The 24,855-nt window shown below is 57.2% G+C and overlaps 5 protein-coding genes across 5 annotated transcripts; 4 read left to right on the top strand and 1 right to left on the bottom strand.

Moving 5' to 3' along the window:
- Positions 1-11,421: 11,421 nt before the first annotated feature.
- Positions 11,422-12,015, top strand: COL26b_002874 (uncharacterized protein; the record flags this gene model as incomplete). The annotated part of the gene is made up of 1 exon (XM_053175780.1): positions 11,422-12,015. The coding sequence occupies one exon, from the start codon at positions 11,422-11,424 to the stop codon at positions 12,013-12,015; it is 594 nt and encodes a 197-aa protein (XP_053040209.1).
- Positions 12,016-13,057: 1,042 nt separating this feature from the next.
- On the top strand, positions 13,058-14,773 carry COL26b_002875 (uncharacterized protein; the record flags this gene model as incomplete). The annotated part of the gene is made up of 3 exons (XM_053175781.1): positions 13,058-13,195; positions 13,251-13,835; positions 13,901-14,773. The coding sequence occupies 3 exons, from the start codon at positions 13,058-13,060 to the stop codon at positions 14,771-14,773; spliced, it is 1,596 nt and encodes a 531-aa protein (XP_053040210.1).
- A 2,148-nt stretch (positions 14,774-16,921) lies between these two features.
- On the top strand, positions 16,922-18,316 carry COL26b_002876 (uncharacterized protein; the record flags this gene model as incomplete). The annotated part of the gene is made up of 2 exons (XM_053175782.1): positions 16,922-17,651; positions 17,706-18,316. 2 exons carry the CDS (start codon positions 16,922-16,924, stop codon positions 18,314-18,316), a joined length of 1,341 nt encoding a protein of 446 aa, XP_053040211.1.
- A 687-nt stretch (positions 18,317-19,003) lies between these two features.
- On the bottom strand, positions 19,004-20,468 carry COL26b_002877 (uncharacterized protein; the record flags this gene model as incomplete). Its single annotated transcript, XM_053175783.1, has 2 exons — positions 19,004-19,686; positions 19,739-20,468. The coding sequence occupies 2 exons, from the start codon at positions 20,466-20,468 to the stop codon at positions 19,004-19,006; spliced, it is 1,413 nt and encodes a 470-aa protein (XP_053040212.1).
- Positions 20,469-22,664: 2,196 nt separating this feature from the next.
- Positions 22,665-24,522, top strand: COL26b_002878 (uncharacterized protein; the record flags this gene model as incomplete). Its single annotated transcript, XM_053175784.1, has 2 exons — positions 22,665-23,489; positions 23,554-24,522. 2 exons carry the CDS (start codon positions 22,665-22,667, stop codon positions 24,520-24,522), a joined length of 1,794 nt encoding a protein of 597 aa, XP_053040213.1.
- Between the last annotated feature and the right edge of the window lie 333 nt (positions 24,523-24,855).

The following is a 24,855-nucleotide window of genomic DNA, read 5'->3' on the forward strand; positions in this document are numbered from 1 at the left end:
AGAATCCCACTTACCCAATTCCCGTGTTTGGCTTTTTGCCTCGATGCTTGAGACGGGGATGCACACAGTTCCCAACCAATGCTGTCGAATTGCCTCTTTTGTGTGTTTCCGTGCGTCTTGTTCCCCTCTGGTGTCTCTTGTTTCTATCTGTCTGTCCTTGCAAGGTACCGTACCCAGGAAGCTGACCGACTGAGCTGAGGGTGCCTGGTGCAGGGCAGGGCAGACAAGGTAGTGACGACAGATCGGCCCTATTGCAGGAGAGGTGTCTCTGGTTTGTGCGGCGGGCGAGCGAGAGCGTTCGTCTCCAAATGATGTGATGTGCGGCTTGACAAAAAAGCTAATGTTCGTTTGCAGCGCTGAGTGGACGGGTTATGCGTGCGTCCAGCCAGGTACCAAAGGTAAGATAGGTACGGCGGGAGGGGACGTAGTGTGGAACTGCGACGAGCTGAGGCCCGATACCTTGTCGATGTATCTGTACCGTGCCGCCGAGCTGCGCCCAGAGCTGTTGGTGGCTGCCACTCTTTACGGATATCGACAACGCAAACGAAGACGTCCAATCAACCTCGATGGGGAAGCAGGAGCTCTGTCCACCCGATGGCTGCTCGACTGATTTGATGTCCGACTTTGAACGATGGCTCTTGAGCACCATCCAGCTGTTGGGTTCGGTCCAGGCTCAGGTGGTCGTGCGTGCGTGCCCGGGTCCAAGAAATCAAAAGCAGCACACTGTAGTAGGTATTAAATGCGGCGATGGGACATGTACAGGACGGAAGACCCGGGGTTCGAAACGTTGAAAAGTCGGGACGAAAGGTGTATGCAGTCTGTCGCGTGTGTGCCTATCTGTCTGGCTGGGCTGTCGAAAGGCACCTCGGTAGGTGTGTGGTGTGTGTGCGTCTGTGTGCTTGTGCACCCGTATGTGTGTGTGTGTATGTGTGTGTATGTAATTACTTGCTCGGTCGGTATTGACGTTTGCCTGCTCTCAAATGTCGTCCGGTCTCTTGCCCATGCAGAGCAATGTCCAGGGGGTGGGCGATGTCCGGTGCAGCGTGAGGGCCGGAGACGCGGGGAATAGCAGTGGAAGAGGTAAGAACGATGAAGGAAGCAAGCAGGACGAAAGAGAGAGAGAGAGGGAAGAAGAATAAGAAGGCAAACAGGCGGATGATGTAGGCAGACGAGTTACCTTGAGGGCGCGAGGCAACTGCGATGAGGCGTCGTCCCAGATGATAAACAGAACTCTCAGAGAATGATGGGTGCGGCGAGTCTGAGTCTCTTTGGGGCCCTTTTCTGCTCTTTTGGAATGAGACGGCGATTTGCGATTGGCCTCCGACGGCAGGCCACAGGCACGACAGGGAGAGGCGTTGATGTTGCAACTGGCTTGTACCAGACCCAAGGTACCTCGAGATTCGGGTAACCTTAGTTAAAGCAGGGCTGTTTAGAAGGGCAAAGGGCAAATGCGAAGATGTCGCCAAAGGGCAGGTAGCTGTGCGCCAGGGCAGCCAAGCCAAGCAAGGTGTCCGAATCCAAAATCCTTCTCAAAGACGCTCGCTCGTCTGTTGGGTGAGGGACCACCAAAGGCGACCAAGAAGCGACCAAGGGCACTCCCTCTCACACACTCTCTGCGGACTGGAAACACTCTCTGCGTCGCTCAGGATGATTGTGAGCTGCTGCTGGATCTGCCGGCTGCTCAAGGGCGGCGACAATTCTGCTCCAGCTGCAAAACGACTTCTACTTCGTAAGTAGACAACAATGCCGGGATCAGGGATGCTATCTTCCCGTGCGGTTTGCTCCCCGGCGGGCAGCAAAAGGGAATACCGTGACCCGGGCTGCCAAGGTAGAAACGTGTATCTGATGCCGTCGTAGCGAGGCGCCTGCGCACACCACACACTGCAAGAGAAAACGCAGGTAGAGAGGCTGCGCTGGAAGTATTCTATTTGCTCGTCGATGCGAGAATGCAGATTAGATGCAGCGCGCGGAGCCGGGAGTGTGGGCCATTGCGGAGCAACAGAGACAGACGAGACCAAAAAGGCCAGACCAGATGAAAGCAGGGGCAGGTATTCGACCAGAACTGGAGCACCTCGCGGGAGGTATTGTCCTGGCTCCTGCACAAACAGCTTTCCAATCGTTCGTGGTGCACCGCGCAAGAGACCCCGTACGGATACGTGGACGTGAAGAGCTAGTCGCAGGCGGAATTCAAGACACGAAGCGGAGTGCGGGCTGACCTCGGGTCAGATCCCAGGAGAATGGGTGCAGAGATGGGCGATAGCTGCGCTCGTCGTAAGAGACGAGCAACAAGCAAATGGCTAGCGGGCCCGGGTATGGGTTGCGGTGAATCACAGATCGACCAGAGATCTCTCTCTGTCCCTGGGCCTAAGTCTCCGGAACAGCAAGGTTGTGTCGATGAGTGCTGCCTGAACAGATCATACAAGAACAGACCGTCCTCCTCCTCCTTCGTTGCCTTACCAAGGTAAGGTGAAGGAAGTCCCGTACCTTCGGCGATCCAAGTGTCACTCTCTCAGGTGGCCTGTCACATTTGGGTCTGGAAGTCTGGACGTCCAGGAGGAATCTGCTGGGCTGAACCAGTGAACAATGGGCGACAGCTCCAATCGAGGGAGGCCACGGGCGGGAAGGCGCTAGGACGAGACAAGTCAAGAACAAAAGCCCCCGTCTGCCGGGGAAGAAGGGGGCTGCCGTCTTTTTTAGCGTGGACGGGGGGTCAGTTTGTTCGGGGAGGCGCTCATTGACGGAGCCAAGAGATGTGGGATGCGATAGCGACGACTGCCCAACGACTGGGTTGAACCGTTGCGCGGCACACACACATACAGACGTCTTCGTGGATCTTTGTCGTCGGTCGAGTGGGAGCTTCCGTGAGATGCGTCAATTTGCGCCGTTGCCCATTGTACCTCAAGTGGGAGGCGGCTTGCGTATCCTGTCCTTCAGCAAACGGAGCCCGTCGTCTGTTGACGAGTCTGGTGCTCCGCTGAGCTGACGAATTGCTGCGCTGATGTCGACGGAGCCCGGCACTGATGGCTCGATGATCAATGCAGGCGAGAAATACCGACAAGGGACGGCCACTTCTGAGGAAACACACTCTCTGCTTCTCATATGATTGTTCCGATGTGGTTTGCGTTGTATCGTTCCTGGGCTAATCCGCAGGTGATGTAATCAACGACCCGGCCAGAATCTCCGGCTCTCATGTTTCCCTCGCTGTCTGCTGCCCGTTGGATTGCTCGTCGTCCTCGTCAAGCGCTCCACGAGAACAAACGGACAACGGCACCTGCGCTGCACCAATTGTGGAGGAGACCAGGGTAGGTCGAAGTCAGTCGGGACCAGGGGTGCCAAGGGACCACACGACTCTGCAGCAGCCGGGTGGATCGCCGTGTAAGAGAGACAGACGCTCGATGACGGGCAGCCAGCCGCAGCAGCTTGTTTTGTTTTCTCACCAGACACACTCGTGGCCGCTCGACGGATGACTGTCGGGCGTCTGAGGTGCGACTGATCGCATGGAAAAACCGGGCGAACCGCAAGTGACTGGTGACAGGTTACCGCCGAGTGCCAAAACCCCGGGTTCCCCACGACGTGTGCGGGTGTGCGCGCACTGCGAGAGCACCTCCGTCCGCTGTAGCTGACGCCGTGCGTCTTGCGTCGCTTCGACTTTTGTGCCCGTACCAGGCCTTGCTATGGTGGATGTTCAGGGTCAGGGGGCGGCCGTATGTGCTGGATGTGTACCTCCATCTTTGTTCCGGCCGAGTTCCGTGTATGATCTTCAGGGATTCCGGGGCAGGAGCAACAGCCAAGCCTCGCAGAAAATCGTCAACCGAAACGAAAAGGGACCTCCCCGTTTCTCGCAAGCACCCTTACTCGGTGCTATGTAGCGATCTCTGCACAGAGCCACCACACATCTGTCAGATTGGCAACGGGCCGGCGAGGTATTGCTATCTGCGATGTCACGTGTTGTGTGGCTTTGTGTTTCCTCGCTTCATTAGGACTGGAAAGCAAACTGGCTGCCACGTTGGTATGTTGTCGGGATTCGCGAAAAAGGAAAATTGGCTATATGCCCTATCGTGTTATAGCCCATCTCGGTCATTACGAGCTGTAGCGAAGGCATGTCTCTCATGGCCGGCCTTGGACAGAGAGAGGGAGAGAGCGCAATATAGTCAAGTGGGGAGGTGTGAGAAGGGGCAGACTGCACTGCAAGCGCAACCGAGCATCGCATGACCTCTTTGGCATGCATTTCGTGCTTCTCGCCGCCTCGTTTGCGCCTTCTGTCGGCCATCGGAGTTGGCTATTAAGTGCAGGGATGGCAGCGCAGAGGATGGGAAACCGTTGAATAAGGGCAGGATTGTCTCTGCATCCTCGCCTTTGTCCGGGTCCATGTTTTCAATACATGGCGAACCCACCACCGATACGGTACCGATTCCATTAGTCGCTGCGTCTATCGCCAATTTGTCGACTCTGTCAATAAGACAGGCCTCAAGGAAGGGAGGAAACAAACAGTGTTGTACCCTCGTCGTTCCCATGTCCCGCTCACAAGTCAGGTCTTACTCTGTGCCCCAGAAGAGCCAAGTCAGGGGAGGAACAAAGTGATGTAACCCAAGCTCTGAAAGAGCGAGAGCTCCTCCCGTTTGTTTCTTCGCCATCTTGCCGGCAAGCTTGTGGCACGCGGCGGCAATTGGACTGCTATATGGAGGCTTGCCGCGGAATGTTGCAATATCGGTGTCGGCCGTGGCGGCACGCAACTGTTCTACCATCCCTCGGCTGGGGAGATGAGCCGTTCAACGCCGCCCTTGGTACGAACCGGTCGATGAGCGTCGGGGCCGTCCTGACCCTGACGGGAGCTTCTCCCGTCCCATCACGCCCTGTCAAACCTACATCAGTCAGGCACTCTGAGCACGGCAACCTAAGTAAAAAATTGCAGCAGTTCGACACCGCCGTGTTCCCGTTCGAAGCCGACGGGCTAGGAATGACCTGCTCACACAGAGCCCACACATGCCAGGCTCATCCCGCTGCTGGACGCCTGTTAGCGTTCATCTCTAACACACAGCTTCTCCTTCAGCGTCACACTGCGTCCGGGGCGCGGACCCTCACCCCCTTAAAGATGTCAAAGAGAGGCACGTCCTGAGCGGCAACCATGGTCTTGGTGTGGATGGGCCCTCCTGCTTGGGACTGACATGTTTCGCAGCTTATTGCCTATTGTTGTTCGTGGGCGTATTTACCGCCGCGTCGTGGCATCCAGCACGCTCGCTCTGCTAAGAAAAGCCAAGCCACCGAGCAATGTGTGCTTTTTGGCTCTCCTGCTTGCCGTGCGCCGTCGCCATGCGACAAGTCACGGTGCGACATCGGCCCGCAAGATGCGATTGCATGTCATACCGCCCGCTCTGCTGTCAGCGTCTGTACGGGGCCATCTGCCTTTTTCCTCTGCTCAGGGATTACGGGGTTCTTTGAAACTTCGAGCAACTTTTTTTCGTCCCTCTCTCATGGATCATGGAATCCCCCAAGACCGCCCGAAATTCGACCCCGGATTGAGACCCACTCCAGCGGGGAGGATATGTCGTTCCATGTTTCAGTGTTTCAACTTTGCCGGTAAAATAAGGCAGTCACGAGGAGCTCGCATTCCAGACAGCCTGTCCCGCCCACACTCTCCCCTGGCGCACCCGCGCAGGGTCTCATTGGATGATCGCACTGGGAAGGCATCTTTGGGGTAAGGGATCTTCAACTCCCAACGATATGCATATTGCCAGCCAACGGTGGCCGGCTTCTAGGGCCATAGGCACGGTGATCAACTTGCATCCAAGTGGTGTTGCTGAATCTGGAACGTATCGTCACTTCGTGCATAAATTCCTCTGACTTGTCTCCAATCAACGCTTTGAAGGTTAGACATGCAATCTCGCGGGGGCTGACATCTCTCGGTCGCCCACGTCTTTGTCCAGTCCTTTTCCGTTGCATGCCGTGGGACGCAAGACGTGTTGCTCGCCTCGACAAGGCCGTAATAGATCACCTTGCTTTTGCATTTCCCAAGGCTTGGCAGCTTCGCTGACCGCGGCCGAGATAGTTGGCTTGACACGGGATTATCGTCAGACTCCAGCCCTTGGTGCTGGTGAGCGTGGCGCACGAGATCCTGCAAAAATCAATTATGCGTAAATGAAGTGAGGAAAAGCAATGCCAGGAAGACCCAAGATGCCCCGCTTTCAACAAAAAGACCTCAAGAGACCGACTAGCCGTCTGACCTGCTGAGCCGTTGTACAGAGCGCACGGCAGTCCCTCTGGTTGGGCCTCATCATGGCCTTCCGCACATAAACGCGGCGCTTTCGGCCACACAAGTCGTCCAAACCCGTCTCAAAGTGTATGGGTGCAGGCAAACATCACGTCGTTGCGAAACGATGTGCCGCACAGAGTCGTCAAAATGGACCTTGTCCGGCCATATGTGGACGTCCCAGCCAGACCGGCCGTAGCAGAGCTCCGCTTGATGCCCTGCTCTTCTGGAAGAGGACGCATCTGTTGGCTAGAGATGATCCGGTTAATCGCCAGCTCGCTTACCGCCTTATGTTTGCTTTTACCACTGAGGCCAGCTGTACTTGCATCTCAACGACGCACGATGCCAACTGCACCGAGACATCACTGGCGACCGGTGTTTCGATCTTGCGGTCGATCGCTATTGAGTGATACCGATGTAGCTGGAAGACATTCGACCTTCATCTCCTGTCGTCTCCGAGAGTGTCTCCTGGAGTGCTTTCTCCTCAGACATTCGCCCAGGGCTATTTCACTCGCATCGCCGCTGAAGAGTGCCACACCGCTTCCTGTCGTGCAGAGTTCTAGTGCGAGACAGATCTCTTCTAGGATCTCGGTGGCCAGCAGGGCGTCTTTGCAGTGTGGCAACGGCAGGGCGCATTTACCGCAGCTGAGCGGCGAACACCAACGTCCCGTGAGCCGAAATTCGTGGACATCACTCATCGACTGTATCAATGACAGGCGAAACGCTGTTCGTCGAAAGGCCTGGACATCTGCGGTCAGCGACTTGGCCTCCAGTTGCCACGCTACACTAATGCCTCGGAGTGCTTGGCAGATCTCCCAACGAAACAGATGCCTCATGACGTGGTGTTGGCTACTGTGGCCGTGCAATCATGTATAGACCATTGCCTGGCCTCTACCGAATGTTCATGTGAAGCTTGTAGCATGAATGTATGCTCACCGCCTGTTCAGGAAGGCTACCAGTCGACGACAGTGAAGCCGCATTGCTCCTGTCCGACAGACTCCTACGATCGGCCGCAACTTCCCAAGAATAGAGACCTTTCTCACTTCTGGCAGACAGTCCATGTGGCTGGTATTGTCGCCCTCGGTGACGTACATGCCTTTTGCAATTTGAGATGTCACCTCTCGTGTGGTAGCTTTCCCCCTCTCACAGCGTGACTCAAGCGAAGAGATGAACAAACTTGCTGGTAGTGAAGCCATCGTCAACCAGAAGAACTTCACTAGCAAGCTAAGCCCCGATATGTTCGGCGAGGGCGCGTCCGACTCTGTAGTATTCAAAGAATCCACGCCAGCATTGCAGATGAGTAGGTTTTCCGTGGGGCTTTCTCCCCGGTGTGATGCAGCCGTGTCAAAGTGGCAGTGTAGCATGGATGGTTAATGCCCACGTGCTGGACAAACTTGACGTGATCCTTCTGCTGGGTTTGCCTGCGCCGTAACCTTAGGTCATGCCTTTTTCAAGCCGCGCTCGACACAAGGCAGCCATCGATGAGTACAGGGAGACGATGTGAATGAATCCTCGAGCGGTCAAGGGACCTGCCAGTAGTTGATGGGCACAACAATGTCTTTCTCGCTTTGAAACGTGTGCCGGCTTGGCTCCTCGGGGCTGCTGCTCACCGCGGGCCGGATGTGGCTCTCGGCGGGTCAAGGGCCGAAGCAAGGTGGAACCAACTCGGACCGTCGACGGTCGGCGGTCGGTAGAATCGGCGAGCCGAGAGACCCATCGTGCCACGCCGGCTTCCCGAATCGGGGCCGTGTGGGAAGAAGCCGAGGTAAGTGGGCGCAAGCCACATCACGCGAGGGAGGTGGCTGACGCCTCGTGCGCCTCTTCCAGGGGTAGGGCAACCTTTGAGCCTAGGCCACCTCAATGTTGCATTGGACGCGGAGAAACATGGGTGGTTCAGATGAAAGGTGTCGGGCGCATTGATAATTCAACGGCAATGCAACGTCGGTTTCGTTCATAAGGCTCGCACAGCTCGGGAGTTCAGGAGATGAAGAGGCTCGTGTTTGTGTTGGTGAGGGTCTGCAATTCCAGGAAATCTCGTGAATCTTCCCAAAGAGGAGGATCTGCGACAATAGGAGCCGGGAGGAGGAGCCGGGTTCCAAAAGCTATGCTTAGATCGTTGCGGCCCGGACAAGGCGGAATTGTACACAGTCGTTGTGCGAGGGCGTTGGGGTGCCCAGACGAGCCCATTCGCATTCCGTAATTTCGTATGTAGGGCAACGAGGAACGTGGACCAAGAGGCTCTTTTCTGGAGCGTGACGGTGGGCCGTGCCCCATCCGCATGGACAGACGCTGGAGCTATTATGAAGCTATTTCTGGCATCGGGAGGTTACCGGCGCCAAAGAGTGGGAGAGCCGGTGTGATGAAGAGCATCCCGCGTGTCCTTCTAGAAGGAGGGGAATGGCCGTGAGCCGGGGGAAGCCTGATTCTGACATTCTGCATCGTGGGTCCTCCAAGAGGCCAAGCCTCAAGGACGACGTAGGGCCGACGTGGACGGCAGTCAGCTTGTCATTGTCAGCTCTCGGGTCAGTCAAAAAGACAGACGTTGATGGCGGTCAGGGGTGGCGAGCAGAGCCGTGAAGAAGACTTTCGTTATCGTGCTTGCCACAACCTGGGTCGAGATCGAGTGGGTAAGCGCCGGCGTGGTGCCCATGGACTTAGGATGGCAGATAAGGTGCCACGGAGAAGGGCGAAGGGGGAAGCGAGGCGATGTGAGGCGAGGCGAGAAGGGGAAGCGAGAGGAGGGGGTCGGTAGTCGTCCAAACGAGGCTCGGAACCGGAGGAGATTCGATTCGAGAGGAGTGCCATGCTGCCGTGGACGACGGGTTAAAAAAAAAAAAAAAAAAACCAAGGCGATGGAAGGTGGCGGTCATGGATGATGGCTGCAGCATCGGGCGTGGGAAAAGAGGGGGAGGAGTCGGGATTGGCTCGGAAGATTGTGGCATTCGTGGGCGGTTGTTGTTCTTTTTGGACTTGTTTGTTTGTTGCTGACGCTCCTGCCTTCTCGAAATGGACGGCATCACGACGCTAGGCGGCGTGTTGGACTTTTGGGCTCCACAAACGACGAGTCCACAGTGGATGCTGATTTGCGAGAGTCCAGATTGCAGAGCAGAGGCACCCGCCGGTAAAAGGGGAGCCTAAGCCTGAGCCTGAGCCTGCATTGGCAGTTGCGTTGCTTGCAGATGCAGCCACGCAGGCACAACGAGCACGACACTGGCCAGAGCCGAGCGGAGAGACAGACACAGAGAGCGAGAGACAGGAGTCCATGGCCCATGGGTGATGACTGGTGAGGAGCAATTGCAAAGGAGAAGGAAAGAAGGCGACCAGGATCACACGAGCTCGCGAGTGCCCACGGGCCACTTACCCCTGCAGGGGGTCAATGAGCTTAGTTCACAAACGGCCAACGGCGGGCCAATGGACGGCGCCGTTTCGTGGCGTCTCTCAGGGAGGCCCCGCTCTTTCCAGGCACAGTCTGCGGCGATTGGTCAATGGCGGAAATTGCAGCCGCCCGTTGACGAATCGCTCGCGCCTGTCAGATGCGCTCAATCTTGGACCGTTGCCCCCCATCCCCCTCCATCGAGTCCATCGTCCATGGGCTGTGCTGGCCGCGAATGGAGAATTGGCCCGGGGCCGGGTCCACTGTGCCAATGGTTCAATGGTTTTCAATGGGGACCGAACTATGGATTTCGAGGAAGGGAAGGTGGGAGCAGAGAGGAGAGGAGAGAGAGAGCAAGCTGCAAGAGGAGATGCCAACTTCCGCTCCGCTGGCTGGCGGCTGTCCTCTCTTGTCCTACTATGTACCGCAGTAGACCTAAGGTAGCCAGCCAGTCCTGGATGACGAGGTGGCCTGCCATGCCATGCCGTGCCGGGCAGTTTCTCTGTCCTTGATTTGTGCGGATTGCTGCTGGGTTGCAAAGTGGTAATCAAAACTAACATCCCAAAAAGAACATATAGGATCATTACAAAGTAGACCCCCCCTGTCAGCCGCCCGCCCGCCCTGTGTTGTGCTGTCTGTCCATGTTATGCACCTCCGTCACTTGATGCTGCAGCATTGCGCCGTACCTTACATTACCACTACCACATGCCGAGCGTGAATAGCACCAATGAATCCTCTCATGCGTACCCGTAAAGTGTGCCTGCCCAGGAAAGGAATGGCTCCATCGTTCGTTCCTATTCCTGCTTGGCCCCAGTGTCTCTTCCCAGTCCCAATCCCAGCGCTACCACCCAGCCAGCCCAGAACCCGGCACGCACCTTTTCCCCCCCCCCCCCCAGCAGGCCGCCAGGCTCAGAGGACTCGAGGAGAGGTGCCCTGGACGGATTGGATGGAACCACCACACCGCACCCGCGCCAGCACCGCTTCTGGACCCGGCTGGCCATGGCTGCATGCTGGCTGAACCACACCCCCTGGTCGCTCATTTTCCAGGACATATCCTTCCTCACTTCCCTTCCGGATTCTTCTTCTCCTCTTCTTTCCCTTCCTTCTTCTTCAACAACTTTGTTCAATCGTCGTCGTCCTTGCTGTTACCGTTGCAGGACCGTGTTGTCATTCGCTCTCTATTAGCACCTACCCCAATACAGTCATTCCCTTAATCTCGTCCCTTTGGAATTCCAGCTCTTCACTCACTCGGCTGTCTTCCGTCCTATCGTTAATTCCGCTACTATCCTCCGATCAAGAAAATACCATACCAACCCATCCAAAAATACACACACGACACGAAAGACAAGTGCATTCTTTACGACTACTTCTGACGGCCCACCACCACCGAGAGAGGACTTAATCCCTTACGTATGTTCGAGACCTGAGCCAACGACCCTACCCACCACCCCTTTCGATCCCCCACGAGACACACCTTCTGGGACTGGGACCCCTACCGAACGTCTGGAGCATTGCGTTGGCCGTTGGCCGGTGAAAGAAGGGAGACTCGGAATGCGGTCCCCCTTTGTGTGTTGCCTCACAATGCTCCAGAATGTCTCGGTTGCCCGCCCGTCGCACCCTCAAACAACACAGCCAGCGCAACAAGCCCCTCCGTCCTTCGCGATGCTAACATGATCTCGCCCGACAGTTTCGTTCCCTCTTTAATAATTACCTCGAATACCGCTCCCTTCCCCGCCTCCGGCCAACTCCACCAAAAGGGATATTCTCAGTAATTAATACCAAGCGTCACGAAGCCGCCACAATGCCTTCCATCCAGAACCTCATCTCCCGCAACAACTCCCCCGTCGTCCGCCGCAGCGATTCCCACATCGTTGTCCGCCGCGGCGACGACGACGGCGGCGACATGCTCAACCTCATGATCGTCGTCCTCGCCCTCATCTTCTTCGCCCTCCTCCTCATCTCCACACTCTTCCTCATGCGCCGTATGCGCAGGCAACAAAGGATGCAGGAGCAGATGCTTCCTACCTACCAGGAGGTCAAGAGCGTCAGAAACCACCACAACCTTACCATTCAGACAAGCCAGGACGGCCGCTCAAGCGTCCTGTACATCGGCGGAGAGAACGGTCGCTCCCCCATGCTCCAGAACCCTGCGTCCGCCCCTCACTCCCCCGACAACGTTCCCGAGATCCACATCACCTTCCCCGATGAGCAGGACGAGGGTGGCCGTCGCAAGAGCGGCCGCGTGTTGGTCGTCCGTGTCGGCGACGGCGGCTCCGTCGGCCTCGAGCCCGTCCGCGAGGAGCTCCCTGCCTACGAGAAGGACAGCAAGTCGCAATTCTACTCCGTCGACATGGACTCGATCGGCGGTCTCCGCGAGAAGGAGCGTTTCAACTAAGCTTCTCCGCTCGATTTTCAACTTTCACCGGAATTACACCTTCAAGTGTCCCATCTGCCCGGACAAAATCTGTACAGATCGGCACCCGCTGTACAAAAGCATCCAGCAATTTTCTCATGGCATGGCGTTCGACGACACACACTTTATACCCTGCGCACCGACGACTTGGATTCAATGCACCGCCCGCAGACGGAGGGTCCGGCTTGCGTTTGCGGCGTTTGTAGTGCATCGGACTTTTTGGATATGGCTCTGGGCGCAAAACATCACGTACATATAAACTTAACGACTACCCCGGGAGGCCTGTCCCGCGGTGTGAACTAGGATTCACCGTGTGGTGGAGGCGATCGTCGGGCTGTAGAATACCCGTATTCTCTAATGCTGTATAATTCCACCGTTCTCGATCTGCCTGCTTCTGGTGACGCTGTGACTTGTTGATGCAACGTGAGCAACCGCTGGCGGCTGGCTCTGAATTAAGACGTTCAATCGATAAAGCTCGCTTCATTCGCTGGCTAGCCGCCTTGGTGTCCTTGGCATAGGTTGGTTGTCGAGAGAGCGAATTGCCGCACAGGTACCTCGCTCGTCTCGCAAGCCCGACCGCAGGTAGTTGATGTTGCTTATTTGACGGATCTACAAGGCTGCAAACTGACAGTGTTGATCGTAGAGCTCGGGTGACATATCGGTGGTTTATCGCAGAGATCGTCGACAACCCCGAATCAGATCACACCAACTCGACATGCTTGGACCCAGTTGTCAGGCCCCACCCTCGCCGGATCTCGCCGGGTAACATCCCCGGGTATCGGCTGTGCGACCTCTCGATGCGCATCGCCTTCTCAACGCCGCATCAACCAGTCGCAATCTTCAATTGAGATGACGAGTGGGTTAGCATGTCACAGACGTGGATACGGCATCGTCGCGGGGTCGACCTCGTGGTCGCCTATATCTTGACTTGTGGCCCTCCACCGGGCCGTCCTCGCCTCTACGAGTGTCGTTCAAGTCTCGATCCTGCGCAGTAGGCCGTCTTGCACATCTGCTCGTCGCCATCATGGCTCCGTCTTCCGAGATTCCTCCTCCCTATGAGCTACCTCCAAAGCCCAGCGGGCTGAAGGTGGACAAGCCCAACTTCATCATCTTCATGCCAGACCAGCTCCGCTACGACTCACTGGGCTGTAACGGTAACAAGGTGAACTGCTCCCTTCTCGCCTCCTCATCTTCACCGCACTAACAAGAACCGCCAGATCGTCAAGACGCCGCACATTGACAGCTTCGCCGCGGAGGGCACCCGCTTCACCAACTGCTTCGTCCAGGCGTCCGTCTGCACGCAGTCCCGCTGCAGCATGTTCACCGGCAACTACCCCCACGTCTCGGGCCACCGCTCCCTCGAGAACCTCATCAAGCCCTGGGAGCCGAACCTTTTCCGCTCCCTCAAGGAAAAGGGCGGGTACCACGTCGCCTGCCTCGCGCCCCGCGGCGACACCTTCGCGCCGACGGTGACGGAGATGTCCCTGGACGAGTACGGCTTCCTCGAGACCCCCGAGTTCGTGCCGCGCTTCGCGGGCGGCGGCAGGGCGGAGCCAGAGGAGAAGGAGGACATTTGGAAGAGGCTCTTTTACAAGGGGCTGAGGAACCCGAACGAGGCTCTGGATTATGACGATGCGGTCGTCAAGGGGGCGTTGAAGTGGCTGGAGCACCCGCCGACGGACAAGCCGTGGGTTCTCTTCATGCCGCTCATCTTCCCGCACTGCCCGTTCCAGGTGGAGGAGCCGTACTTTTCAATGTACAACCGTGGGGAGATGGGACAGCCGACCAAGCCCTCGGACAAGGTATGTGGTGATCTGCGAGGATGTATCATCCAGGGGGAGGATATCTTGACTGACACCACGAACAGACGGGCTACGAGCCGCGATACATGCAGCTGAACCGCGAACGCTACGGCACTCACCGCGCCACCCCTGAAATCTGGGCCGAGGTGATGGCGACCTACTACGGCATGATCTCCCGCCTGGACGACCAGTTCGGGCGCGTGGTCGAGCGCACCAAGGCCCTCGGCCACTGGGACTCCACCGTGACGCTCTTCTTCACGGACCACGGCGAGTACCTCGGCGACCACGGCATGATCGAGAAGTGGCCCTCGGGCCTCTCCGACTCGCTCACGCACGAGCCGCTCATCGTCGGCGGCGCGGGGCTGCCGGCCGGCGCGGTCTACGACGAGATGGCGGAGATGGTTGACCTGGTCCCGACAGTGTTCCAGTTTGCCGGCATCGGGGAGCACTTCCCGCACTGCGGCACGTCGCTGGCGGACATCCTGACGTCGGCGGGCAGGGACGGCAACGGGGACGTGATCAGGCACAAGGAGTTCGCCTTCACCGAGGGCGGCTTCCTGACGAGCGAGGAGCCGCTGCTGGAGCAGGCGCCGTATCCGTACGACATCAAGGCGGCGCTGCAGCACGAGGACACGACCGTCGTGGGCAAGAGCGTGTCGTGCCGCGACAAGCGGTGGACGTTCATTTACAGGCTGTACGAGCCGGCGGAGCTGTACGACCGCGCGGGCGATACCGGCGAGCTTCATAACCTTGCCGAGGTCGCCGAGTACCAGGACGTGAGACGGCGGATGGAGAGCGTGGTTCTGAGGTGGATGGTAGCTAGTAGCGACTTCTTGCCGTGGCAAAAGGACCCGCGGTTCCCTGCTGTAGAGATGCAGAGCGTTGCAGACCAGTTCAGAAAGAGAGGCGGGGTGCTGGAGGAGAAGCCGAAGAACTGAGTGTTCAGTTTCCTGCCATGCCTTGTAGTTCATTCAGACGTCATTATCTCACTGGGGTTCGAATGCGTTTGCTCTCCGGGTGTGTCTCCACTCTGGACCGGGTCGGCCTCCGAACGGTGGATTCGAACACCGTAATCCGGTCCGGTGGTACCTACCTTAGTCACAGGAGCGATAAGGTTGATGATTCGCCGGCTCAGCTGTCACACGGCATCTAATCACCAACTGGGGCCAAGCAATTTGACAAGACGCGACAGCTCGCCTGGAAATTGGTTTGTGGAACCACTCCACACAATAAGGCACAGGAACTACCGACGGACTGGAGCCAGCAGCAAGCCATTATTTGTAAAGGAGCGGCACGTCGAAAGGCGGCGCAGGGTAAAGCGGCACGAACAAGTCCAAGTGCAGCTGTAGGGGTGCGTTTTAGCCGCCACGATGGCCTTTGGCACGGATTTGCCCAGACATGCACAACCGCGGTCCTCGTCTTAAGTTTCCTTGACAATCTCGGTAGCATCTATTTCCAGGAACAAGTCATCGACCTGCATCTTGTCTGGTTTCCCTTGACAATTCGTTCGTGTTAATTCTCCTTCCATGCACATCCCGTCCCTGGGGGAAACTCTCCACCATGAAGATGACGAGACGGTGGACCCATCGGACCAGAGACAATCTGCTCCAAGATGCATGCATCGGGATTGCTCATGTGTGTGTGTTTTTAGATTCAACTTTAAACCACGAACATTCGACAGTGTGCAGAGGACATGCTACTCTTTCGGGAACATTTTGCTCGACTCTCCTTGGTGCCTGCTTTGTCTCGCAGCGCTGCGCCTGAAATCCTCCCACAGAAGCCGTTTGGAAACATTGCCCCATGCAGGGAAGGGGGAGCCAGGGTGCCCTTAGCTCCAGTGCTTAGCATCTTTTAGCTTGCAGCACCTGCAGCCAAAATGTCACTCTCGCCTAACAAGAAAGGTGCTTGTGTCACAGAACGTTCCCCCCTTGGATCTGCAACAGGCCCCCTTTTCCCCCGACCCCACACATGCTGGAGAGCAAGAGACGCAGAGAGCACGCTGCAGACAGTACGTACGGCCAACAGGCAGAGAGCCAGAGGGTGGGAACGGGTCATCTGCTACACATCTGACACGACCGCACAACCCCCTCGAACGCCCATCAACGAGGATCTTGACACAAGAAACAAAAGAGCCCGCCCAAGGCACGCCGCGCCCCGGTTCCAGCACCTCAAACGATGCAAACAACCCCAGCGTCCCATTGGGCCGGGGCCTGAACGGCTCCTACGGCCCTGCCACGCTGGTCGCGACTCGCCTAGCCTTTCCCTCCCTTCGTCTTCGTTACAACTTCTGGTCAGCGTTACCCGAGGGGCCCGTCACATCTTGGGTCTTTTGGGAAACCTGGAGATTGCCACGGGGGCCACGGGCAGCGCCAGGAGGAAACAAGGAGCAAGACAAGACGAAAGGATGTGATCCGGAGCGGATCCAACGAACATGCTGTACGAAGTAGCAATCGCTAACCCAAGATTCCAGGAACGATCAGCGAATGAACGAATGGGTGCGCAGACAGAAGACAGACAGACTCACGCAAACCCCCCAGGCACAGACGGCACACGGCTTGCCAAACTTTTCCCAGGTTCCGGGGTTGACGAAGCTCGCGGACCTTGTCACGTCTTCCCGCACCCACACGAGCATCGCCATCGCCAATCCTGCTCTAGTATCCCATCCACAGTTGCTACTGATGCTGCTGCTGTTGCTACTGCTGCAAGCTTCCAAGGTTGCTTGCCTGCTGCCCATGCTGACCCCCCGCGAGCATCCCAAACGCTGGTCCAGCCCAGCCCAGCCCAGCGCCGAGCTCGAACCCCGTCCCGCCATGCTTCAAGTCGAAGCGCGCCAAGGGTCCTGACGCTTCTGCTCTTAATGATCAACCCAGACTCTATATTATCCCATATCCCGCACACACCCGGACCTACTCATGAGCAGCAGAAGTCAGGTTGGGGTTCCGGGCAAAGATTAATGGGACGAAGTCACGTCTCTTTTTCCATTCCGTCTTTCCTCTTCTAGTCCATCTCTTCGTTGCGTTGTGTAGATCACAATCGAGAAACTTCTTTGTAATTATCCAAACGATACCAAGCTCCCTCTCCCCATCATGAAGCCCTCACTCATTCTCCTGGGCGCCGGCTCCACCCTTGCCGCCCTGCGCGACTCAATCTCTTCCCGCCCCGACGAGATCTGCATCTCCTCGCAACTGCTGGCAGCATCCTCCAGCAACCCGGTCTGCCGCAACAAGGACGGCCTCACCCTCTCACACTCTGACGAGGCCCAGAACCCGCTCAAGGGCTCTGCCACGAGCTTCAGCTGGACGAAGACGTCTCCCTGCTTCAAGAACGGCACCGAGTCTCTCGAGTTTTGCATCTTCCACAGCCAAACCTACGGCAACAAGGGCATTTCCATCATCACCGACGCTGAGCGCGCGGCACACATCACCCGCAGCTGGGGATTCACGAAACCCGAGTCTCTGGAGGGTACCAACCAGCCCTTACAAAAGTATCATGTCGCCAAGGTTCCGGGCAAGGATTATGGCCTGGTCGCTACTGTTCCCATCAAGCGTGGTGAGATCATTGTCAAGGAGACGGCCAGTCTGCTCATCGACTACGCCGCGTTCGCCAATGTGCCACCTGCGGAGATGAAGAAGATGCAGGCCCACGCGGTGGACTACCTCCCGTTCAACCATCGCAGCCAGTTCATGAACATGTCTGCCCACGGGTACCAGGGCGACCACCTGTCCATGGTCGACAAGATCCTCGTGACCAACTCGTTTGATGTCGAGATGGACGACGCCAAGCGTGACGATGACTTTTACGCCGTCTTCGTTAACAGTAAGTCTACATCCTTTGGCGTTCTGATGAATGACAGCTAACACATACCCAAAGCCTCCCGCATGAACCACGACTGCCGCCCCAACGTGGACTACTGGTTCGACCCCCGCACTCTCACCCAACGCACCACCGCCATCCGCGACATCATGCCCGGCGAGGAGCTCACCCTCTCCTACATCGACCCCATGCAGTCCCGCAAGGCCCGCCGCGAGCGCCTCCACGGCACCTGGGGCTTCCACTGCTCCTGCCACCACTGCACCCAGTCGCGCCTCAAGACGGACGCCTCGGACTTGCGCATCGAGCAGATCGCCCTGCTGCGCGAGGAGTTCAACGACTACACCCCGGCCTCCCGCGCGACGCCCCAGATGGCGGAGCTGCTCATCTCGCTGTACGAGCAGGAGCACAACTGGAGCTTGCTAAGCGAGGCGTACACGCTCGCCGCGATCGAGTACAACGGCATCGGCGAGCCGTGGCTCGCGACGAAGTACGCCCGGCTGGCGATCGAGTACGGCTTGACCACGCTGTGGGAGGGCCACGGGGACGTGATTGAGATGTCGAAGCTTGCCGAGGACCCGTGGGCCCACTGGAGCTGGATGCTCAGGACGCGCAAGCGCTACAGCTGGGGAGAGAAGCGGGTCGTCGAGGTTGACGAAGATGACGAGTAAATGAGACGGGATCGGGTTTCAGGGCGAGATGGGTAAAAAGAAAAAACAACAACACATGTATCAAAATGTAGATGTGTGTATACACCTGTGCGATGTCATCGGTTTTTGGGGGCGGGGTACCTTTTTGGAATCGGGCGTCAGGAAAAGGCGTTGGGGTTCTTTTCTCGGTTGGGACAAATAGCATTGGATATGAGACTGCAAAAGAAATACTTTCACTACTTCGATTTGTGCTTTTTACGCTGGTGACCTTGCTGTGTGTTTAATTGCTTGTGAGAAGTCGTCATTATAAGTTGTTATGTGCTCGAGGCCGTATTTGCCTGGATCTCAAAGTCCAAGCACACGGTTCATATTGATTAAACGCACCGACCCCGACGTCATCCCCTAAGCAGCTCACTTCACGTGGTGAGGTGAGACTCACGTGCATCCCCCAAGTCGACACCTCAAGTCTTACATCGCAAGACATGGTCAAATATTGAATCGTGTATCGTGATATGGAATTATCTATCGTAGAACGGACGTCTTTATGATCATCATGCTTTACTTCCTTATGTTCTCAGCCTCTGTCCAGCGTGCCCTTCGTCGTGACCCGGGTATCAAAAGCCAAGCGATGCAAGCCACCCACAAACCTTGTCACTCCAAACTCCCAATCAAAATCGAACCAACAGGAAGAAAGAAAGGCAAAAAAATCTAAAAAGTTAGAGACGGGAGGTGAGGTGCTTTGCCATCTGTGTGCCACGGCGTCGTGACTGTGCGGACTTCCAGCCTCGCCCCTGCATGTCGTCTGGCCACCTCGGTCCATGCCTCCATCGTCCGCTCCCACGGCCTGAAATCAAAACTGCTCGTCCACACAAGGCTGGCCTTATCACCGTTGACGCGGTACTCGAGCTCGTGCTTGCCGGCATACATCAGAGGCCGCTGCTTGATAATCATGTGTTTGAGCTTGGGCATTGTATAAGCCAGTCTCGCGGCGGCCAGCGAGACGCATTGCCGAAACTCGACGAGATCAGAAGACTCGTTAATGTCGTCGCCCTGCTTGTGCCACTCCGTGTTGTACCAAATAGACCCGTAAGATATGTTCAGGGTCTCGAGGCGCCAGTGTACTGGTTCGCAGAGCTTTGGAACGAATGGCTCCGTGTCATCGACACCGGAGGGCCAGTGAGGCTTCAAAAACTCGCGGACACGCACAACGTTGGTGATGTTCAAGTGCTTGAGAAAGTGGGCAGCTCTGCGCAGCTTGTCGCAGAGCTTGGCACCGCTGTCGGCCTCTGCCAGGGTCTCGTGGGGGATATGGCGCCACGACGATATCGTGTTGGAGGAGATGGTGAGTTTCTCCAGAGAGAGCGGCCACGCCGCCATGGACCCGGCGAACTCTGAACATGGTCAGTGAAGGGCAGAGCAGCACACCCAACGCCGGCAGCTTACGGTTAAAATGTATCTTGCGCGTCTCCTTTCTCCTATCTTTGAGAATGTCGAAAGATGCTTCCCGCAGGCACGGCAGCCTGGCCACGATGTCGGCGTGGGCGGCAGGCATCAGCGCGCGGTGGTTCTGAGGGCTCGCCAGGAATGAGCGAATAACGTCGACCCTTGGGAGCGGGTTGTTGCGGGCAAACTCCTCGTCGTGGCCAACGAAATCGATCCACGAGTCGGCGAAGCGCTTCTCGCCAATGTCTTTGATGTTCCATCTGCGTCTCTGCCAAAGCTCAAAGTTTGCGTTGCGAAGATCGCTCGGTGAGGATATACTCAGAGTCAAGTCGACGCCTTCCCGACAGGCCTCACTGAAAGTCCATGAACTCATCAAACGAAACAAACCATGAACGGCTTTGGTGAAGCACATGTTGTTCTCGAACTTGTCTTCCCAGGTCTCCTTCTTTTCGCAGGGATCATTGTCGTAATTTGGCAGCTGGACGTGGAGATTGATTTGTTTCAATAGGCCGCGGCGAGAGCCGACCATACAGGCCTCGAACTCATTGAGGCTCTCTTGGGTGACACGCAGAGCAGAGAAGTTATATCGCTCGACGAGGGCTTGCCATTCCTTGCAGACGGAGGCATAGGGAGCGATGGACTCTTGCTCATCTGCATACCGCCAGTGGTCGACGAGAGACTCAACGACGGTGGCACGGAGTTCCGGGGGGAGCTGGTAGAACCTATCCATCATGCTCGCTCAGGCTGAGGCACCGTGTTTGGCAACTGGAGAGGCAAGGGCAGGAAAAGAGTGTCTGCTGGCCCTGCGGCGAGGCAGGTGAGGTTGCGGGATGAGACGACAGGAGGTTGACTTGAGTTCGGGTGTGGCCTGCCAGTCCGCTGAGGCTGTGGTCGGTAAGAGTCGGTCAGAGCGAGGCAGGGCGGCGTTGGTAGCGGCAGGCGGGGATGGTGCACCTGATCCGACCCTGGGCCTGAAGTGAGTAAGGTAAGGTGAGAGAGGTGCTGGACTGGACTGGATTGGAGGCCCAAGGTGACGGAGACCTGGAGGTACAAGCGCCAGAGCAAGTGGTTGGGTGTCGAAGGGAGGCTGTGGAAAGTACCTCCCCAACTCCCGCCTCTGACGGTCCGCCGGGATGTACAGCGCAGGGCCGTGTGCGTGACCCACTGGACCGTCGACAAGTACCGGGCCGCTCCTCAAAGAGGTGGTAATGAGTGAGGGACCTGTTATCGCAGAGTGCGGGGTCGACGTGGCAGGCGGCGGAAACTTTGGAGAAGTTCAAGCGTTGGCGGATTGCTGATGCTGTAGTCGTGATGCTGGCCGTCAGGTCAGAGACTGAGGTGCAAAGTAGGCAAGGTAGGTAGGTATGTGGTTGTCCAAGGCAAACGAGGAGCCTCCAGATGAAGGAGGTCACAAAGGAAGGCGCCTTGAGGTGTGTACCTTAGGACGGGAGGTTGTAGCCGTAACCACGGGGTACCTCCCGTCTCCCATCCCCCTCCTCACTGCACTGCACCGCTCCTCCTGCCAGCCGCCCCCTGCCGCCAAGTCCTATCGCAGCGCATGCCGTTATCTCAAGCGGGCCCCACTCCAAAAAGATGGATAAGGTAAGGCGGTTATCGATACGACACACCTGACTTTATCGATATGGGACCTCCCTTAGGTGACTAACTACCTTACGGCGAACGGATAGTAGTCGACGAGCCATCATTTATCCAACACGGAGCAGGGCCAGGTTCTCTCGTCGACAATGATTCAAGGGTTCCGTTCCGTCCCGCAGATTAAAGGAATTGAGGGCCATCCAGTTTCGTAGTCTGTTCGGATGCCTCCAGGTTCCATAGTTAAGCATAAACCAGACTCGAGCCGATCTCCCAAAGATGCCAGGCCAGGCCAGCGCTTGACACACTGCTGGCTGCACTGAAGCGGCCCAGTGGCCACTTCTCCTGGTCTGAGAGACAGAAACCCACGTCTCGTGGCACAGCCCAGGCCCGGACCAGACCAGGCCAGGCTTGCCAATTGCCAGACCACTTCAAGACAAGCCTGACAACACCCGACAGCCTCCCAAACTGCTCTCGACGGCACGAAACGGCACAATCACCGCCAAGCCTGACGCTCCAGCCAGCCGCCAGCCTCAGGTCCAACCAACACTGACCCGAGGGAGCACTGTGAGTGTGAGGTATTCCAGTGGCGGGGCGGATGCTGGACGGAACCACCTCACCGTTCACATCCAGCGTTGCGGCCTGGAACCAACTGTGCCGATGGGTTTCACAGCGCTCCTCGGGGTCAGTCACAGGCCACATCTGCACTGAACGAGCAGCGGTGGGGCAGGTTCCAGCGGGGCTCCCTCACTGAATCAGGGCTAGTGCGGGGTTCCTGCTGCGCCCACTGCTGGCATTTCTGGGCCGGCAGCATCTCACCATTTCCCACCTGTCCCAGTCCCAGTCCCAGTCCCAGTAACAGTCGCAGTTCCAGTTCCCCCATCCCAACCCATCCCATCTCATTCCATCCCGCCCCATCCCGGCCAGGTAGTGTGCTCCAGCCGGTCCTCTCACCTCAGCCAGTCCCAGATCTGGGTCCTGATTGATGTGCTGCTGCTGTATCCGTGTTCCTTAGGCTGTGATCCTCAGGCTGTGAGAGGGTGAATTGCAGTGAAGGTGCTAATTATATGCGCGTGTGAGGTGGGGGGGCAATGAATTGGAGTTGGAACCCTTGTTCGCGCCAGCCAGCCTTCGCAGGAAGCTCCGATGACGAAACCCAGGTAGAGGGCGCAGCCTCTTTTCTTTTCTTTCTTCATCTTGCTTCACCTTCCATTCCTCCCTCGCCATCGTCTCTGCACCCGCCCACATTGAGATAGATCCCTTCGCCAATCCTTGTGCCACAAGAACACCAGACCTGATGATTGAAGCCGCCACCATCCCGTCCGCTCCTGCCATGGCAGACTCCTCAAAGGGCCTACAGGCCCTGCGCGAGTCCAAACCCCCTGCCACCGACACCTTCACCTATCTGACCATCATCGGCGAGGTCCTGTCTCCTGAGATTCTGCCAGAGCTCAACGACATTTTGCAAGATGCACAGCTCACCCAGGACATCGGATGGGACCTGGTCGAGATGCTCGTCCCCATCCAAGGGAGCGAGCAGTGTCTCGAGACCATTGCGCAGCTGGGCAACCCGCGCGAGGTCATCCTGAAGGTCCTCGAGGTCCTCGAGAAGAACGTCGACGATGCCACAGACGACGAGGACGACGACCAGACCACGGCCACATTCGTCAACCTCGTCGGCATGCTCAGCATCCTCCACAAACGCCTGAACGTCGCGCGGCCCTCTCGCTTCGTCCACACAACCCTCCAGAGCGTCTACCGCACCTACCATCCCCGCAATCCTGAAATGACGGCCGCAGTCATCGCCCTTATCCGCTCCTTGTCAGGCGAAAAGCGACCACCTCTGCCCACTCGCCAGTCGAGCAACAAGCTCGACACTCCCTTCACATCCAGCGACCCCACGAAGCACGCACCTGACCCCGAGGCGGGGAAGTCCCAACAACTCGCGCCAACCGAGCCGGCCACCACGAAGCGGCTCCTGCAGTCCTTCATCACCTGCATAATCGAGGCCTATGTCAACTGCACGAGCATGGAATGGGCCTCCCGCCTGCTCGAGTTCTACAACCCGGAGCGCGTCGTGATCCGGAAAAGCATGTTGCGCGCCTTCAAGGAGGACGACGACTTTTTGGCCAGGGACGCTCTGGTTGGCCAGCTGGTGGTATGTACAAGCCTTCGTCCGATGTTAGCGTTGCGGACGGACGAACTGCTAACAATTTAACTAGGCGCTTGCAGGAGATCTCGGATTAACTCGAGTACATGACCTGTCTGTCAAGGAAATCTTCGAAGGTTCCATCGTCCACAGCCCCCTGTCCATCGATACCGATGCCCTTAGCCCCTCCGCCATCAAGCTTTCCACCGGAGGCGTCTGGTGCCTTGTGGCGTACTGGCTCTTCTCGGCGGAAGTCTTTGATGCCGATTACGAGCAGGTGCAGATGACAATTTTCCCCGACCACAACAAGCTGTTGCAGGGCTTCCTCGGCGATGACCCCCAAACCCGCATCGTGGGCAACCCGGGAACGACAGAAGCCCTGGTCGTGATGGGGCTGTATTTGGAGAACTACAAGCGCATATCGCCATCAGACGGCCACGGTGACTTCATGCCCTACCACCACCTGTTGACACTGGTCTCGGTGTTCCATCCATCTCTCACTGTGCGCAACGTCGCCACGACCCTCGCCGGCCTCGTCCTGCACGACGACCCTGACGACAACGACCGCCTGAAGATCTTGGAGGATCTCCTCGAGAACTGCATCTTCTCCGCCCTGCAGGCCTCTGCGGTGACATGGCTGCGAGAGGAGGTGATTATTGCGCATAAACGCAAGCTTACAAACAGATTCGCGTCAACGGACGCCATTGATACCCTTCAGTACGCATTGTTTCCCAACCTGGCCTTCCTCAAGGACCAAGACGCCACCGCTCTCTGGGAGTACTGGGTGCAAAACTTCCCCTTCCACCTGCAACTCGCCAACTTTGCCTACTTCCTATTCGCCGGCACTGAATTCCAGCACCTCGTACCAGCGAGCATGCCGGGTGCCGTCGAGCAGCGCTACGTAGAGCCGCTGCTGCATGCTGCCAAGACGCTACAGGCAGCCGTGGAAAAGAAGGAGATTGACGACCAGGGACAGGGCGGAGAGGTATTCACGCAACTCGAAATCTTGACGATGCGATTAAAGAGCTTGCCCCTTCAGTAAGCTTCGTGTACATCAGCCGCCGGACATCAAGGGAGCCACGGCGCCGGCAAGCCGAATTGCTCTCTGATACAAGGCCTTGCATTTTTGGGCGTGGGTTATGACGGAGTTTCTTATGAATTACGAATCACCTAGGCTGCTGAGCAACGAGCAGCACGCAATCTAAAATCACAGTGCCAAAGCTTGTTGACCTGGTTTATGTGATCTTCGATGATGATGTGTGCTCAACGCCGGTGCTTACCTGAGGTGCGGGTTGGTGGTGACTATCTCAATAATCGTGGCTTTGCGGGCGCGGGCCACGTTGATACTTTCGGTGTCCATTACTGGGAGGGCTGT

Source organism: Colletotrichum chrysophilum (assembly GCF_026319265.1).
Source record: "Colletotrichum chrysophilum strain AFK26 chromosome Unknown scaffold_15, whole genome shotgun sequence".
NCBI lineage: Eukaryota > Fungi > Ascomycota > Sordariomycetes > Glomerellales > Glomerellaceae > Colletotrichum > Colletotrichum chrysophilum.